The following is a 15,663-nucleotide window of genomic DNA, read 5'->3' on the forward strand; positions in this document are numbered from 1 at the left end:
ATTTAAACAGACTATTCTACTAAAAAAGGCGTTAAAAGATTTGTTAAAATCTGGTACACCAGAGTAAAAAAAAAAAACGTATCTCAGTTATGAAAGTGTTCGTTTGCTACAATTTGATCCAGACTGATGGTCTTCTCATGAAGTAAACCCTCCTCAATGACCACCTTGGACTCATGGACCTAAAATAGAAGGAGTCAAGGATTACTTTAATCTGTGTTTTGACAGGGTTAGATTTAGGGTTAGAGTTAGGGTTGAGCAACACAGTTGTCAACTGGAGAGGGCATACAGAACTGTTATCCCTGGTGTTCATTTTCTTTTTAATGTAATGTGCTCTGCTGCTACATTCCATTTGATATCATTGCAGGAAACCTAGTCCAATTGACAGGAAAAAATAATTTTCTGGGGCAGTGTAAGTTATACTTTATAATAAAAGATGCAGTAAAAAGAGTGTGCATAGTAGTAAGGATTTGGCAATGATTGTCTCATACTTGAACATAGATGGAATCCTTCACCAAATGTGCATTTTCAGATGTTTTTTAAATACATAACGTAGAATTTGAGGGGAACAAAAAAACAGAATGGCTAGCTTGAAGTATGTACACTAGTAAAGGTTCTTAGAGTTGCTTAGGTTTCCATAGGTAGCTGACTGCTCATTTTTGATTAATAGTTTACTCTCTAAAAAGCTAGAAAATTATTCAAAAGCAGCATTCAATACACAGAGTTTGATCAGAACTCACCTTGAATGGTTCACTGATTCCAATAATGCATTGCAGTGTATTACTGTAGTATCCCAGCATGCAATCTCCTCCACGCACTGGGATCTCCTCTTTACTCACATACACCTAAAAATACAAATACACAGGATTACCTTCTAATATCACCCAATATACTCCATTCTCTATTCACTACCTTAATGGCGTCTTCATTGATGGACACTTCATCATCTTTGACCCAGGTGTACGTGATGTAGTCTGACACGCTCGTAAAACCAACCTGAATTTCAAAGACAATGACAAAGACAAGACTTTTTAAACATAAAATTCAAGTTAAAGTTCCTGGGGGGGTAATTGTTTGGAAAGCTGACCCGATACAGCCCGATCCAGTCCCATGTACTGGAAGGGAACGACTGCAGTGGACTGTAAAGCAGCATGGCATCCATGTCTGCGCTCCATTCGCCTTCAGCCTGTAGGTGCACCAGTGGATCTGTGTACATCTTCTTTAGCTAAAGGCACAAAGAGGTCTGATTTCATTTAAGCTGAAATAGCAAACTATTTACACTAGGGATGGCCCCGATACAATTACTAGATTGCAAATCGGGCCAATAATGATGATGGACGTCCAATCCATTTTGATTAAGGGTATGACATTTTACCCCTGTTACTTAACATGTTTTTTCTTGGTTTCTGATTTAAAAACACAAAATAGCCTCCCAAAAATGCAACTTAATAATGCAGTGGGACTTATGAATTTTTTATCCCCTCTTTGTTGTGTATTCTTTAAGTCATCATCTGAAAAATACAGTACTTATTTTAGACAATATACATCTCATATTGATATTTACTATAAAAAAATTTGTCAACGACAGCATAAAAATTAAGAAATCCACCACCAAAATAGATCAAGTTATCACATTGGATGACAACTTTATATTTTATATAGGTTTATTTGTTTAATAAGGCTTTTATGGGGTTAAATCTTTGGAATAACTTTGTTCAGATTGGAAAAAAGTGCCCTATGGCTGACTGGCGACCAGTCTAGGGTAGTCTGCCCTTCACCTGAATTTATCTGGGATAGTCACTAGCAACCCCTGCTATCCTTGCGAGGTTAATGAATACATCAATTGATGAGATACAAGTCATTTACCTCTAGTGTGAAGATAGCGGTCACAGGTTTGTGGTCACTGATGCTATACTCCATGTTGCTGGTGTACAAGTCCTGTCTGATTGCTAAAGGGTATTCTTCAGCTTCGAGCTGCTTGACATCGCTCCCGTCCGGTCTGTCGCCGTGTTTTTCTTTGCTGCCAGTCTGCTTTGGTCTGAGGCGCCACAGAATTCTGTCTGTCCAGGCGGGCTTGCGCTTCTTAGTGCTGATTGGTGGTTATGAAATGAAAACAAACAGAGAACAAAACATTTTTATCTAAATATCTCGTATTTGCATTAGATTTATTCACAACATGCTTTTACGATGTTACCATCGCATATGAATGCAAAATGTTAAATTATGTCATGAATGGAAAGTACCCTTTTTTCGGAATATAAGTCGTACATAGCTAAATATAAGCCAAACCAGCAAACTAATGCACAATGAAGAGGAAAAGTACTGTCGTACCGGACTATAAGTTACACTTTAAAATACGTTAAGAAAAATAAGCTAAATCGGCATCAGTCAACATGAGTTTTTCAGAATATTAATACATAAAACAAACAACATAACTGGCTCTTGTGGTGAGAATGACAATAAATAAAAAAAGACACAAGCCGCACTTGAGTATTAGTTTCAGGCCCAGGAAAACTGGGGGAAAAAAGGTGCGACTTATAGTCCGGAAAATACGATACGGAGTCAAGTACTGAAAGTCATTCATGGAAAAGATGTGAAAGAGGGTTTAGATGGCTCAAAAATATGATAACTGAAGACCAGTCTCACTTTAGGTAATTTATATAAACTCTGAACACCAAAGTCAAACAATATTACCCATTCTATATATCAAATTATGACGAAGTATGCACTTGCTTACAAAGCTATAAGTGATGGTAAAACAGCAAAATATTCAGTTTTAGCCAATGTGAGGTTTGCACATCTCCCATTTCGGTCCAATAGTTTGTTGCTGTCACTTTTTCAGAGGACGTTGCCAAGAGAAATGATTAGTTCTTTTTTATCTTCATGAGTTAGAACGTAAAAATGCCAAGTTATTGTAAAGAGGCTACGTTATTTCTCAAAACGTGCTGTTAAATGGCATTTACATCCACAATAAGATAGTGTGGACATAAATGTGAGAAAGTCTTACTTAAAGGCAAACCATGTCTTGTAGAGCCTGTGAAGGTGACAGAAGGAGCAGATGACATGTATGAATTCCATAGCCACGGGAAATATAAGACGTTTTGAAGATGTGTGGCAACAACTCATTAAAATGGAAGTTTCTGCTACCTGCTGTCGTACGTATCGGTGTTCACGTCAAACTTGTATGTGGGCTGAAAGTCAAGGAGTCCTTCCTCAAATTCTTGTAGTAACTTCTCTTTTTGCTTCATCAGAATTAGCTGGAAACAACACCGTGAAATAAATTCCATGACTGATCGCCCATGCTAAGCACACAAATAAACCATGACTAACAGTATCCGTGTTAGTCTGGGTTATAAAAAAAAATATTGTACTGGAATATGAATAGGGAGACATCTAACCTGGTCTTTGCTCCAGAGCAAACTGTAGTTTTGATTGCTTATACATGTTCGGACAAAGTTCATTCCGTGGTCTTGGATTCGAAAGTTGAGGTCCCCAAACCAGAAGACAAGCCTTGATGGCACAGAAGAAAAAAAAGTAGCAATAATTTAGCAAAGCAAAAAATTGGTTAAAAACAAGTTTTAAAATAGAAAGTAAACTATGTACAAAATTGAATATCAGCTATTAAACATTAATTCACTTATCTATTCCTCACCAATATTATTTGAACACTAAGTTAACTGAAACCTCATTCAACTAGTGAGTGAACAGATGAGTTCACAGTTGTTGGATTTGAACTAAAAAGTTCATTATGTTATTGAAAATTATAATCAAGTCTTTTGAACTGTTATTCTGAACCTTAACGCGTCTTTTACCGACTTTCCAAATTCCACTCCATGTTCTTTCTCACCTGTGATCAAGAATTCGCTCAGCCTTTTCACAGCTGAAGGACTGCTTGTCTGTAATGTGCTCAAACTCCACCACTCGATCGGGTGCATTTTTCATATGTGCTGCCAGGTGACAGTTGAGGAAACAGAGCATGTGTCCATAGAAGGACAGACGAATAGACACGCCTCCTTTGTTGCCCTGACATGTAGAAACAAAAGGATCACATATGAGCAGGAAGAGCAAGCATTCAATAATATGTTGATTTAAAGAAGTCCACTTTGGAACTTTCCACTTTAAACATTGAACAGCTAATGTATACATCAAAACTACAAGTAAATAACTTCACTTTGTGCTTAGTAATCGAAAAATACTATGTAAAGGTGATTAGAATTAAAGCAGTTCACCAAATCTTTGCCCACCATTAAATTTAACGTACAAGGTTTTTATCTTTTTATTTTTAAAAGTAGTTCCACTTTTGCTCGATTGGGATTTTTGACAGATTTTTTTTTTTACGTTTAGTAAGTACATTTTACCCAATAGCCAAAGATGCCTGTGCGTGTATATGTGGTCTTGATGTCTCGAATGAATGGAAGATGCTCCAGTTTGCAGAAGAGTAGCAGCAAAAGACCTTGCATTCTGATAGACGCCACCTGAAATGCATATAATCCATTAAGCAAATTCTGAAGCATGCATTTCAATAAAAACGTCAATAAGTTTTGATTACCTTCACATATCGTCTTGGTGCTAAGGCAGTCATAAGCACATAGCTCCAAGGGTCATCAAATAAAACATCTGACATGAATCTCAGGGGTCCGGAATACACCTCCTGCAGGCTTACATCAACGTCCATTTTGAAATATTTGGTCTATCCTTGGTGTATAAACTGACTAATAGTTTCTGTTTGCTTTAGTACCTACCCAATGACGTAGAAGTCTGTAGCTTTTGGAGAATCGAAATGGAGAAGTGAGCTTATGTCAACTGGGGGATCAGATGTGGCTACATTCCATGTTATCAATTGTAGCCTGGGGGGGAAAAGGATGAAAAAGGTTGCAAGTGTCAGGAGTCAGATACAAAAAGTGACTAAAGTGGTTAGCAGCCTATGGAGTTTTGGTGCAAGTACAAGATAAGAATGTAGAATGTGGATTGTCCTCCTAGGTGCAGAACTCTAGTTTATGCAGTTATTGCAATTTTGTCGTTTTAACACAGTAGACTGGTTCATTTACATTTCCAAAACCAGAAGCCATTCATTTACAAACGTGATTGCACTTTAGTTGACATATTTAAATGTTCAGATATTAAGATGAGACAGTTTTTGCATGATTGAGAACAAATAGGATGCTTTTTCTCCCAAATATATTGTTATGATTATTTGTTTCAGATGTACCACCGTTATTCTGTGGATACAAATTGAATTTGGTGTTCAAACATTTTTGAAAAAGAGGGGGTTGTCTTATAATTGGGGTCGTCTTATATTCGGGCCAATAGTCAAAGGTCAGTCAAAAGTCAGTGTAAAGTGCAACAATTAGTGTATTTGTTCCAAAGTATGTCAATGTTGTGTTATTAGAAGATGCATATATAACATTAATAGTATAATGTCTATACAACTACCTTTCTCAAATGTTTATTTATTATTTTTAGTTATCCTGGATTAGTTGTGACCACCTTGCAACTTTTCCACTAAATGACAGTGTGGGCATCCATGAGACTGCAACTGTAGGATTGCTCATTAGCAGAATGATAATAATAGTGTTGATGTGAGAGCAGTGTCAGCTGTCTTCTTGGAAGAGAGCCACAGAAACTAGTAGTGAAAGCGAGCATTGTATTTAGAAGCCAACGGCTGCAAAATAACAAATGCCACAAAAGGAAATCGGCTTTACTGATGCCTTCTGTAGAGTCAAACAAGCAACAGCATGCAACTCTTCTAATTAGGCAACTGGCAACATTTCTGCAGCCCTCTGTTGTTTTCCAAATGTTTAATCTCATTCTTGAGTACGACGGATTTAGAACTTTTAATAAAATTGAATTAACATTTGAAGGTTAAGTCCCTCTATAAGCTGTTGTTTTTTCCCCCCTTTGGACAAATGGCTTTTATTTCTTAAAACCTGCATTAACTGAGAGAATGTTAGACAACCTAAAATAGATTGAGGCTTTTGTGACATTTTGTTTTAATTACATTATTTTATATTGGGATGAGCAGTGCTGCTGTTACCCAAACAAAATCAACTTGGTGAAGGGGAAATGTGATTTTTATTTCTATTTTTTTTATAACCTGACGTGATGCATGAGTAATGTTTTGTCCCATTGTCATAATACCAAATCATAAAAAGATTTTTTAAAAAAACAGACTTCAATGTCAAATTGTATATCACTTGGCACGTTTTGATTATAGAACATTCTTGCGATCTCTCAACACACTTAATCACTGTAATAAATGTGTTGATGCTATGTTCAAAAGGTTTTACTTTTACCTGAATTTGTCTCCACCTGAGTCCCCCTTTTGTAGACCCCCATTTCGCTCCAAAGATGACATATCGGAGAGTTATGCCGCTTGGTGGCAAACTGTAGAATACACAAGGCAGCACCACAGTACAGGTTCATGTTTATAATATATTTTTTGTACTGAATGCTGTGTACATTCTACGATCATAAAATGAAAAGTATGCAGTGGTTTTAGTCGGTAAATCGAGCTACATTGATAAATTGTTCACATAGTACATATTTTACTCCGCGATCGGAGTATAAACACAATCGGGGGAAATTCCGATGATTTAAAATATGAATGCAAATCAAATTAACATGCAAAATCCAATGTTTACTTGTACCTGACACGGTCATGAGGCGTTTGTTTTCGTAGTTTCGTGACGTGACTGTAAAAGAAGCCATCTACTATTTACTGTAGTACTTGCTACCCGCGCTGACGGGACCGCCCTATTACGGAAGAGCGTCTGTCCCTTCAAAATAAAAGCTAGAATTCCCAGGGTTGAAAGGGATCCCAAACAATTGCTCAAGATTTAGTCACTAGTTACTAGAGGCCTGTCCGTTTTTCAAATTAATTAATCTTTAGGGCTGTTTTTAAAATTATTTTTTGAAAACTCAATTTACTCATCTCATTTTCTGAATTGCTTTATCCTCACTAGAGCCGCGGGGGTGATGGAGCCTATCACAGCTGACTTTGGGCCAGAGGACACCCAGAATCGATGGCCAGCCAATCGCAGGGCACAAGGAGACAACCATTCACGCTTACACTCATCCCTGGCTGCAATTTATAGTGCTTAGGTAAGTTACCACATTTTTTGAGAAAGGAATAACAGGGAACTTTACCCTAATTAGAGGAAGAAAAAAATTATTAAATAAAAATAATAAGTTACCTAAATGTCACTAAGTTGTTTGAAAGCCACTCCCTTATTATTATACCCCATGCTTAGGGTCATTGTCTTGTTAACATGGTGAAATTGTAAAAAAAAATAGCCTGAATATGGCTACAAAAAAAACTTTACATTGTGGGAACAAACTAGAACTTCAAGATAGGTTAGAACAATAACAAAAGCAAACCATTTCATGTTGAAAAAGCAGCAAAATTTGAGCCAGGCTTGTAGGTTATTTCTTTAATTGTGTGTATTATTTATGTATTTTTGTTTACTTCCATTCTGTCCGTTTTTGACACGTCATTCATCAATCATTCTATGAAAGTAAAACAAAACATGTAGAAATAAATTCCAACGTGCCAGGATTGACAATGGAGTTTTGACCAACTTACTAACACACATTGTTCATTTTCAAATTAGCTTTGCTTCAAAAAAAAAAAATGAGACAAAAGAAAGAAGAAATTAAAGGGTACATTTAATGCACACGTTTTTTATCCGATATCAACAGATTAAAATCAATATCATCATCTCCAACAGATACAAGAATAGCCAACCAAACGTAAACAACAATGACAACAATAACATGTCCAACCCCCCAAAAAAGAAAGAATAATTCAATATTTCAGGAAAAAGTAAGCAGTCAAGTACCCATTCTTAGCAGCATTTCCTACATCCTCTGCTTGAATCTTTTTAAATGAAAATACTCATAGCCAAAAAAATTTAGCAGACCAAAAAAAATGGTTTGTTGTCATAGAAACGTGCAGAAAACTCCAACAATGGTATGCACCATAACAAGCCTCAAAAGCAACATGTGCTTTATTGTATTATAATGAAATAAAATACATAAAAAAGCAACATGATCTTTCGTTATTATTTGTTAAACTAACATTGAAATGGTAAATAGGTGCGATTGAGACATGGCAAGTCACAACCATTGCATCACCAAAAAATATTGCTTCATTCCAAACAAATATATATATACACACACATCATCTTTAGAATGAAAAAAAACTTTTAACCTGTAACCAGTAGAAACAGAAGTATTATTGCATCCTGTGGAGTAGTTCTTGGTAGTCAGGTGTTGTATCTGTAGGAAAGCGCCAAACAGATAGCAGATTTGTATTTAATGAAACAATTTTTTTATAACATTTGTGAATGATTATCAACATTTACAAATCAAATTGTTTACCCAGTTATTCCTCGATGACCATGCCTTTCATGTCACCAGTTACCCTCATCTGTGAGAGAACAGATTACAAACAGGCATAAGATGTACAGTAATCCCTCAATTATCACGGCTTCACTTATCGCGAATTCACTACTTTGCGATTTTTTTTCTGAGCACAATTGGAGATTTTATGGAAGCATGGAATTCTAAAATTAACATATTTGACCCTTAAAATGATCAATTTTCTCATTTGAAACTTAGACCCGGAATTCTGAATGAAATAAATCATTACATTTGTTTTTTATTTGCAACTTGCAAGGCGTCCCAACATCTGGTTTGTAATTGATGGAAACCATATTGCGTTTTCATCTCCGAATCGAGTATTTGAAGTTGTCACGGCAGATTAAATAAATCTTGTGAGACAAAATGAGAGTGGATTAAATCCATTGAAGGGCCAATTTAGAGGATACATTCCTTAGAAAGTCCAACATAAAGTGGTTAAGTCACCTCATCCAGCTCTTTCTTTGTGTCATCCTCCATTCTTCTGATGTCATCCATTGAAAGATCAATCCACTTATCAATTAAGCAGAATAGCTGCCTGTGGAAGTGAGTAAAAATACGACGCTCAGCCTGCAGGAGCGAGAAAATTGCGTCAAAAACCAGAAGACAAGAATGGACACCCATGATGACTAAATGGTCGTGTGATTTCCAAACCTTATGAATCAAAGCCTCTATCTTTTTCTGCAAGCCAAACCACTTGAATTCTACCGTGGCCAGTTTATAAGCGCACATATGCGGGCAGTTGGGGTTCTTCTGCATTTCTTCCTGCAAACAAAAATGCAAAAGAAAAAAAAAGAATACAATTTTTGACTAGTTCATTCAAATGCTATTTTTCTTTCAATTCATACCTTCCATTCTGGTCCAAGTGGGCCTCTTCCCGTCTTTTCAGACTTAAATTTGGCAGGGTCTTGTTCTTCTTTGTACTCCTTCACAGAAAATTCATATGTTTTTATTCATTAAATGTCATTTCAATGATCTCATACTCCCAAATAAGCAATTTTTTTCTTTTAATTGGACTGAAATGAAACCCGTGCAGCACCAAATTGGTATTATTTCTTACCTTCGGAGCTATAAGATTTCTGTCAGCAATGTCGATGTTTACAATTTCAACTTTGTCCCATAATTCTTTGTCTAGTCCATGTACCTGCAACAAGACCTTTAAACTTAGTCAAAGAGGCTAATTGAACCCATCATGTATCAGCAAAATGTAGAGGACATCATATCAAACTAAATGATGCCCATAGTTAACTGGGATAGGCTCCAGCACCCCATGCAACCCTTTTTGGTGAAAGCGGTTTGGGAAACAAATTAATACATCGATTTGAATTCGGCTCACGATTCTTTTTTTTTTTTTAGTTAAGAATGTTGCTCCAACAAAATAGAACTGCTGTTCATGTTGTTGTTAGGGATGTGTACACAATTGTTGCATGTTTGTTCAATATTTGTGGACACATCTAAATGGAATTTGGTATGTATATTCTAGTTGAAATTGTATCAGGACTAATTCGTAGTAATTCATTTTGGACACATTGTTGCCTGTGAGCTATGGGGTTGCCAGTAGAGGGCACACTACTGATTGTTACGCTACTTATGATCTCGAATGAAGGAATCCAAAGTTTGAACCTCCAAGCTCAAATGTTTTTAGAGTCCATATTATGGGAGCCACGCCCACTGCTAGGATCTACAAATTGCGACACAATACAATTTGGACTATACTTGGAAGTGCTCCACTTTCCTATCTGTAAATTGCTGCATGTATTCAACCTTTTTATAGTAAACTCTACTAGCATAAATGTACTGTTTTTAGATAATATAATCCCTTTAAAAGGTGTTTTTAAGGATGTGATACACTTTCGTGGCACTTTTGGGGTCTATATTTTGTATTTAAGAGATTTTTTTAAGAACTTACATTTTCCTGTTCTCCCATGTCCGGTTTGTGCCATGTGACAATTTCAATGCGAAAGCTTTCCTTCATGTATGCATTCTAAAATCATAACAAAAAAAGTTGGTTACAATTCATATACATTCTGAATTTACACAGTTAAAGGGACTGTCCAGTCTGTGCCAAATATAAAAAAATCATTAGTATATGTAATGAATTGAAAGTTTGATGACATACTAAACTTTAGTATTTTTCTTGCTTTTAGTAACTAAAGCAGGTTTTGTCCAGAAAATGTACATAAACGAGGCATTGTGCAAAAATAAAAAATACAATTGACTAACTAGGAACAGACATAGCCTTATATTGTGGTAAGGGCGTGCCAAAAATCAGGAACAATTTGCGATGACACAGAATTCAATGTTAGAACCGCCTAAAAAATCCTTGCAAAATCCAGACAATAAAAATGTTTGGGCTCCAAGATATTAGATATTCAGCACTTAAAGTTTCCAAGACCAATCTTTAAACATATTTTATGTATCTAGAAGCAAATTATCAAAATAACCAGACAGTCTCTTTAACCTTAGTTTATTTTGTTTACATCATCATCCATATTTTTTTCCCCAAAGTACAACAAAATAAAAATAATTACTTACAGTGAGAACTTTGCAGGGTGCCCACGGGTATTGGATAAATTGGAAATAAAAGAGACTTGAGGTTACAATACAACTCAAAATGAAATTTGATCCACTTGAAGTTATTTTTTGTAGTTTTCATTTAGTGGTACTCACCTGTTCTGCAGTAGGGATATGCATTCCAGGCCTCTTCATGAACTTCAAGAGCACCCTTTGGAGCAAGTACTCTCACAAATTTTGGCACTTTACTGCAGAAACATTTGGATATTTTAGGTATAAAATGCACAGATAAAAAAAAAAAAACGTCAATTCCTATGACTTGAAGCTGGCTTGCATTGATTTGTATTACAGCTGGCTGCTAAAGTATCTTCTAATCAATGATCGAATTGATTTGACAGGTGCCCTTTTGGGATGATTTAAAACAAAAGATTTGGCAAACCAGTGGAAAAAAAGGACGTGTCAACCCATATGTGCACACTCGTGAACGGAATAATGTTTTCTACCATTAAATTATGATATATCCAATATATTACGTGGTCTATCCACCCCAAATCATACCGAGATGATCATAAATAAGACTTAGAGGGGAAATGGAGGTTATTATTATTGATTATTTATTAGTTTGTTATTGTTTTTGTGCACTGGGTAGTGAAGCTTTAAATCTCATTAGACTTGTTTAATGGCTATAAAATCATACAAGTCTATTCAATAAACTTAAGTGTGCATAGTATAGAACAGAGAGAAAAAATGTATCGACTCCAGTGTAACCCAGTAAGTAGTAGTAGTAGAGTGAGAGTAGTGTTTTTTAGTCATACATATACTCAAGGCAAAAACAGTACGTAACAAGGTAAATGTAATGTGTTTGGTTTGCTCCAGTTGGCCCAATGAATATCCCGGTATTAATATGCAAGCTAACCTTTTCAGGTGGTAGATCTTGTGGGTAAACTGTCCCTTCTCTCCATCTTTCTCATAGGGCTCATTGATCACTACTTCGACACCCTCTCCTCCACCGGTTTCACTCTTGCTGGCTTCCGCGACTGTATACAGCTGCCCTACTTGATACTGCAAGACAATAAGGTTTCATCAATTTAGATTCTTGAATAATAATAATACAAACAATGAATTGGCAAGTTAATACATTTGAATAATCAAGCAATTCTATTGATATATACACTCAATCATTAGATTTTTTTATGACCCACATTTACTATTTGTTGGATATTTTCTGTTTTGCTGTAAGTAAACAACCATTACTGGATGAATTAATTCCTGATGATATTGACCTTAAATGTGCTTTTGATTCATGCAGTATCTCAGAAATACTACATGTGATCATTTTTCTTAAGATTTTTCCTTCAAAGTAACACATTTGTACTCCCTATTAAAACCATGAATGTGGAGGTGAACATTGTGAAGAGACTGCTTATATTGTAAAATTCTACGATTTTAAGGGTGCGGCTTATGTGCGAGGTGACTTATATGCGAGTAAATACGCTATGTACATTATGACATCTTGCTTTAACAAAGTCTGCTTGGATAAGCTCCTGCAACCATTGTAAGGATGTACAATACAAATGACAAATGAATGAATAAGTACTTTTTTTCTCCTTAGACCCTGCACTATCAACTCTTGATCTACCAGAAGCAACACATGGAAAAGGACAAATGACTCTGGGACTGACAATGTAGGTTGAGATCGACACAAATATGGTGACAAAACTCATGCTTTACTACTATACATCATCTTTAGTTAATCTGTGGCTCACTGCAAGTGGTAAGTTTATTAGCTATCATTTTTAACTGAGAAACATCATTTAAATGAAGAGGAGTGGTTCACATGAAGTGGAGTACAAACTTTGGAATGTCACAAGCCAGGTCAAACCAGAATGCTTCTTTTCTCTGCCTACAGCGTAAACCAAGTCTTTGTGAAATTTCATGTCAGTTAACACTCAATTGCATGTGGCAAACAAGTTCAACTTGTTCATGTTGAAGTGAATATTTCGGGCTCTAACTTTTTACTCCTCCTAGGTATGAGTGTGTGCGTAAATGGTTGTCTGGCTCCTCCTGGCCAACGGTTCAGGGTGTCCCACGCCTCTGGCCCGAAGTCAGTCGTTTAGTCACTGCCGGTTGAAATTGATTTAACGAAAAACGCAAATAGGTTTGCCTCGAACTGCCGCACATGAACAAAAGGCCCATAAGACTTTTAGTCCCGGGAAAATAAATATTTCTGGCGAAATCGAATACGCCATGATCAGAAATGACTGGAACATGAAACTTTTTACTTCTGAGCAAAGGAATACGAAAAGAAGTCTTTACCTCCTCCACTGAAACAGGCAGGACGATTCGGCTAGAAAAGAAACACAAAAATCAGGCATTAGAAAACTGAAAGATTTTTACTGAAAGTCTAGTCTCTGCAAATGCTAATAGTTGTGGTGGGATATGAGATTTTTTTTTGTCCAATCCAAACTCAGCTAGATTTGCTATAAAAATCAATCATATCACGAGCCTGTTTGGTTTCCTACTTACTTGATTCAAATGGAAAATTCCTAATCAGATGTCTTTACATATTCTGATTTCATTGAATTTAGCTTGATTCTGAATAGAGTTTGAGTTTCGGTCTCACTGATTACTGTTGAAACATAAGAAAAAACTAATTCTACAGCAAGCCGGCCCGGTGGAGCGCGTGCTGAGCACGTCGGCCTCACAGCTTTGGGGTCCTGAGTTCAAATCCAGATCACCTCCACCTGTGTGAAGTTTGTATGTTCACCCAGTGTGTGGGTTTCCTCCGGGTACTCCAGTTTCCTCCCACATTCCATGCCCTAGGTGTGCATGGTTGTCTGTCCCCATGTGCCCTGCGCCCCAAAGTCAGCTGGGGTAGGCTCCAGCACCCTCATGACCCTAATGAGGATAAAGCATTTCAGAGATAATTTTTCAAGCCATTGCCGAATTTTTATTTTTGTATGTTTGGGAACTCCTTGAACTCGTACTTAGAATGTGGGACTTAAATAGTAACCCATTCTTACATTTTAATTGGATCACAGTGTCATCTGTCAGGACAGGAAACACATTACTGACTTGCGCGCACTTTATTTATTATATATTTATTTGTTTAATGTTCGCTGGTTTAAGCTCATTTGTCCCTTAATGGCAACCAATATTATACAAGAAAGTAGATTAAGTTAACGCTCTGACTCGATCAGGAAACGCGACTTTTTTTCTTAAAGATTTAGATACCAAGGGTTGGCTAAATTAATGATTTACATGGCGCAACTATCTATTCAATTTTAGATGGTAGTATTGGGGAATGGAAATGACTTACTATTCTTTACTCGACATGGTGACGCGTGGCCGGTGTCCAAACGAAAAGATGCAATCTGCAAAGTCACGAGTGGCTTCTTGCAAAGTGTTCAAATAATAAAGTATTTCCTGACAAGACTCGCTTTCTTCCAGGATCAAGAAGTACAACGTGAATGGAGGGGCGGAGACTTCCATCTAGTTTCAGGTAAGTAACTTTGACGCTCTGTACGCACACGTGCCGGAAGTGTGCAAAAAATAAAACGTGACGCAAAAGTACTCATTATGTCCAAGGAGTGTCACACGATACTTAACTTTTACTGCAATTTCTTTCCTTCAAATTACACACTTTATTAAAATTTTGCGATTTTTTTTCCATCCATTACATGATTTTAAAGGACACTATATATTGTGATAGAACAAAAACAAATATACAATATTAGAATAAAATATACATTAAAATTAAAAACAATCAAAGAAAAATGATTTTTACAAATGTATATATATACATATATTTACACATATATTATATACATATATATGCACATATTATATACATGTATACATACATAGTATATACATATATGTATATACATATATGTATCATACCTGTCAACTTCTACGTTTTACACGTATTTTATACGGTTTTTTTTAACCATTTCAAATCATGTACGCCATACACCGACTTTTGTACGGGGAAATTTGTTGTTGTTTTTAAATCGCCAATATTTATGAAAACCGATCTCAACAAGACCGTTTTGGCTAAAATCCAGATAGTTTCGTAGACTGGTTGCCAACGACGCTACTGTCATCGATCGTTACGATTGTCACGGTATACCAGCAAAAATTACCCCCCATCGTATGTATTTTTTAGCGGTGCGTACGGCAATATCGATAAAGGATGACTTGCGCACGCGTAGATATACATAGAGTAAATATCGTGGAAGCCACATAATAAGAAACGAGTTACCGCGAGTAAACATGCGTCGTACGGTTTTTGGGGGGTTTATACGGGGAATCATAATCATTTATAAGGGCAGTTATCGGCAGAGGTTGACAGGTATGAAGTATCATTGAAATGTCTAGAAGTAAAAAAAAAAACTGCATGTCATCACAGTGTTCATAATGTGCAATACTACTGTATCTTAAAGGATTAAAGCCCAACCAAAAAGTATTTACAGATTCCCCCACAGACGTTAGGATGAATCCAATGTATTTTTGGAAGTATGAAAGCCCAATCTACACGTATTTACAGCCCCGCCCTCGCCCCACCCATTGACTAATGCGTGTTATTATGAAAACAATTATAAATAAATTTAAACATTAAAGTCCAACAAAAAAAGCATTTGCAGCCCCATCCACACAAACATATACTCACTAATGCACGTTATTATGAAAAGATATATATATTTCTGATGTGTCCTTTTTTTAATGGGCGTG

The 15,663-nt window shown here is 36.3% G+C and overlaps 2 protein-coding genes and 1 long non-coding RNA gene across 4 annotated transcripts; 1 reads left to right on the forward strand and 2 right to left on the reverse strand.

The window, feature by feature from the left end:
• Window positions 1-2: 2 nt before the first annotated feature.
• inpp5ka (inositol polyphosphate-5-phosphatase Ka) lies at window positions 3-6,766 on the reverse strand. 2 transcript variants are annotated; one of them, XM_077723143.1, is made up of 14 exons: window positions 6,645-6,766; window positions 6,291-6,381; window positions 4,740-4,844; window positions 4,547-4,655; window positions 4,356-4,472; window positions 3,845-4,020; window positions 3,396-3,507; window positions 3,145-3,254; window positions 3,005-3,031; window positions 1,864-2,086; window positions 1,085-1,222; window positions 910-993; window positions 738-842; window positions 3-179 (listed from the first exon to the last, which is right to left on the reverse strand). In XM_077723143.1, exons 2-14 carry the CDS (start codon window positions 6,350-6,352, stop codon window positions 84-86), a joined length of 1,464 nt encoding a protein of 487 aa, XP_077579269.1. In that variant the 5' UTR covers window positions 6,353-6,381; window positions 6,645-6,766; the 3' UTR covers window positions 3-83. The 2 variants fall into 2 exon arrangements, with proteins under 2 accessions (XP_077579269.1, XP_077579270.1); XM_077723144.1 differs by lacking the exon at window positions 3,005-3,031.
• Window positions 6,767-7,412: 646 nt separating this feature from the next.
• On the reverse strand, window positions 7,413-14,467 carry LOC144200838 (phosphatidylinositol transfer protein alpha isoform-like). Its single transcript, XM_077723176.1, has 12 exons — window positions 14,249-14,467; window positions 13,246-13,276; window positions 11,846-11,991; window positions 11,086-11,177; window positions 10,951-10,958; window positions 10,325-10,399; window positions 9,476-9,559; window positions 9,264-9,341; window positions 9,070-9,180; window positions 8,863-8,985; window positions 8,377-8,425; window positions 7,413-8,274 (listed from the first exon to the last, which is right to left on the reverse strand). The coding sequence occupies exons 1-11, from the start codon at window positions 14,419-14,421 to the stop codon at window positions 8,381-8,383; spliced, it is 966 nt and encodes a 321-aa protein (XP_077579302.1). The 5' UTR covers window positions 14,422-14,467; the 3' UTR covers window positions 7,413-8,274; window positions 8,377-8,380.
• LOC144200839 (uncharacterized) lies at window positions 11,852-15,662 on the forward strand. Its single transcript, XR_013327209.1, has 3 exons — window positions 11,852-12,006; window positions 12,542-12,614; window positions 14,380-15,662. It is a non-coding gene; the product is annotated as an uncharacterized LOC144200839 (long non-coding RNA).
• Window position 15,663: the final 1 nt, after the last annotated feature.

Source organism: Stigmatopora nigra, chromosome 8, assembly GCF_051989575.1.
Source record: "Stigmatopora nigra isolate UIUO_SnigA chromosome 8, RoL_Snig_1.1, whole genome shotgun sequence".
NCBI classification, from domain to species: Eukaryota; Metazoa; Chordata; class Actinopteri; order Syngnathiformes; family Syngnathidae; genus Stigmatopora; species Stigmatopora nigra.

Bases quoted from the DNA above. Each gene is read 5' to 3' on its own strand.
- inpp5ka (XM_077723143.1), bottom strand. From the start codon at position 6,352: ATGTCATCTTTGGAGCGAAATGGGGGTCTACAAAAGGGGGACTCAGGT. The intron at 3,032-3,144 runs GTAGCAGAAACT...TCACCTTCACAG, and splicing joins ACCGATACGTACGACAGCAG to GCTCTACAAGACATGGTTTG. The intron at 1,223-1,863 runs GTAAATGACTTG...TTGTGCCTTTAG, and splicing joins CCGCTATCTTCACACTAGAG to CTAAAGAAGATGTACACAGA.
- LOC144200838 (XM_077723176.1), bottom strand. From the start codon at position 14,421: ATGGAAGTCTCCGCCCCTCCATTCACGTTGTACTTCTTGATCCTGGAA. The intron at 9,181-9,263 runs GTATGAATTGAA...TTTTGTTTGCAG, and splicing joins CACTTGGACCAGAATGGAAG to GAAGAAATGCAGAAGAACCC. The intron at 8,426-8,862 runs GTGACTTAACCA...GTTCTCTCACAG, and splicing joins CAAAGAAAGAGCTGGATGAG to ATGAGGGTAACTGGTGACAT.